Below are 2,654 nucleotides of genomic sequence, written 5' to 3' on the forward strand. Positions count from 1 at the left end.
GTCTTCTTGGTGAAACCAAAGGGATTGGAGATAAAAGCTGCACGTCTCCTGGCTCACTCCATGCCCCTCCTTCTATGCCACTCGGCTCGACGGAGGGTGGTGAGTTTTTTCCTCAGGATGTTATGGAGCTCTGCCAGCCCGGCCTTCTCCTCCTCCTTTGCCTGCTTAAACTGCCGACCAAGCAGTCTAAGCTCCTGCCATAGCAGGCTGATCTTCACTTCCCGCCTGTTTGGCTCCCCTAGACCTCTGGTTGGCTGCTGTTCTTTTATTCCAAATCTTTCAGCGCTTATGCTGATGATCATTGCCGACATTGTCCGCAACTTCTGGTCAGCAACTCCCCTTGCTGTAGCGTCAAGGACATGATCCAGGTCTTCATCAAACTGGAGCAATTCTCTTTCCTTGTTGGCTGAAGGCCAATAAGGAAGGTTAAAGGCAGCAGTAATCCAAGGACAAGTCACCAGTCCATCAATGTTAGGAAAAATGAAAAAACAGATGCGTCCATCTGTCCAATATTTATATCCAATCATTACTACCATAGGTTACGTCTGCTGAAGCTCATCCATCACAGCTCCGTGCAGGAGACAGACAGAAGCCTTTGGACGTGTCACCAGCTAACAGGAGATGTTACATTTCTTGTGATTCAGATTCTCTTCATCACCTTTGTGTTCAGTCCAGATGAGAAAAAAAACCCTCTTCTCCTCATACATGAGTCCATGTCCTTATCAATGTAGCTGAGTACATTTCTTCAGTAAAACTTTTCAGCGTTCCCAGTAAAGTGTCCTCCATGACATCGATTCAACTTAATATAAAAATCAAATGAATTAAATTCAAGGGCTAATTGAGTTATTCAGTTTCAAATATGTACAGTATTTGCTAAAAGTAGTGAAATATGGAAAATTGTTCCCTGAGAGGGTTTGGTTCTTTAATTCTCATTGTTTCACTTTTTCAGTCTCCAAAATTAAATTTTTCTTTCAAAATTAAAACATGTTTTAAGTTTTAAAATGTTACGTAACTCATAAAAATGATATTGGCTATATGGTCCACTGACATTTTTAGGTTTTACAACAACTCATAAATGCAGAGTAACATGACATGTTTTGTAGAGTTTGTTTGTTTCAGAGTCAGACAGCGTGTCTCTCTGCAGTCAGAGGTTTTTGTACGACGGTTTCATCAGTTTGTATCACTGTGGTACACGTTTGGTGGAGGAACCAGACTGGATGTTGGAAGTAAGTTTATATTTAAATAATGCTTTATTTGAGGATGTAGTTTTATTCTCCTTTTATCTCTTCTGTCAAAGAGCTGTTATGTGTAATTCTGCTAGGTTTTGCTTTTGGAGACTTTTTTACTTTATTAAGATATACAAATTTTATTCTAAGACTTTAGAAAGAAATGTAACATATCCAGTTGGTATAAAGGGACTAAAATGTTTGTTTCATTTGTTGTAATGTTTGAATATTCAGGGTTTGTAGCTTTAGTTGAGTGTAGCAGAGTCAGAGAGCGTGTCTCTCTGCAGTCAGAGGTTTTTGTACGACGGTTTCATCAGTTTGTATCACTGTGGTTCACGTTTGGTGGAGGAACCAGACTGGATGTTGGAAGTAAGTTCAAACTGTGTTTAAATTTAAAGGAATATTGTTACTTACCTTCAACATTTCTTCTTTAGACTGTTTAAACCTTATGTTTATCTATTTTAACAGTAGTTTTAGTTTCAGGTATTTATTTTTTATTTAATATCATGTTGTCTAAGTCAGAAGTCGAGTTAAGATATTCGGTCAAATCATCCTGTGGAATTACATTTTTAAACTATTTCATGTTGAGACGAAACAAATGTAATTGTTTCTCTAAAACTTATCAGATGTCAAACATAAGAGTTGTTCAGTGATAACTTGAAATTCAGAATTCATGCACAGATTCAGGGTAAAATTGACAGATATAAATGTTCAAAACCTATGATCTCTTTTTCTTTCAGTTTTTTTTATTTCATTTTCTCGTTGCTTTGTTTTCTGATAAAAAAAACTTTTAGGATAAGTTGGAGGTTTTAGACTGAGGTTTTGGTACTATTTTAATTTGTCATATTTCAGCTGAAACATGATCATGATTCTCTGTGCTGATCTGCATGAGAGGTTTCTGAAAGGAAGTGAAACAATGTGTTTCTGAGTGACTGATGGAGCAGAAAACATCTGACAGAAACTTCTTCCAGTTCCAAACTCACCTCTCAGTTACGGTGTCCCAGTGTGTGTTGTTGGTGGTTCCTGTCCTCTAACCTGAGTGGTGTCTCCTAGGTGATGTCCGTCCCTCCCTGACAGTCCTGTCCAGTGGGGAGCTGCAGCAGGGGACGGCCACACTCATGTGTCTGGCCAACAAGGGCTTCCCCTCAGACTGGAGTCTGTCCTGGAAGGTGGACGGCAGCAGCAGCAGCAGCAGCTGGGAGGAGAGCAGGAGCCCCGGGGTGCTGCAGGAGGACGGCCACTACAGCTGGAGCAGCACCCTGAGACTCCCTGCAGACCAGTGGACCAAGGCGCTCTCTGTGACCTGTGAGGCCACCCAGGGCTCCCAGACTCCAGTCTCAGAGACCCTGAGGAGAGACCAGTGCTCCCAGTCCTGACCTGACTCCCTGGGACTCTCAACCTGCTTTTACTCTTCTACTTCTCTCTCTC

At 41.3% G+C, this 2,654-nt stretch overlaps 1 gene segment (V, D, J or C); it reads left to right on the forward strand.

Annotated features, from left to right (window-relative positions):
* The first annotated feature begins 359 nt into the window (after positions 1–359).
* On the forward strand, positions 360–2,654 carry LOC133460863 (Ig kappa-b4 chain C region-like). The segment is given in 3 exon segments: positions 360–401; positions 1,145–1,226; positions 2,280–2,654. Coding segments are annotated over 3 exon segments (447 nt in total).

This window comes from Cololabis saira, chromosome 15, assembly GCF_033807715.1.
Source record: "Cololabis saira isolate AMF1-May2022 chromosome 15, fColSai1.1, whole genome shotgun sequence".
In the NCBI taxonomy this organism is placed as follows: domain Eukaryota; kingdom Metazoa; phylum Chordata; class Actinopteri; order Beloniformes; family Belonidae; genus Cololabis; species Cololabis saira.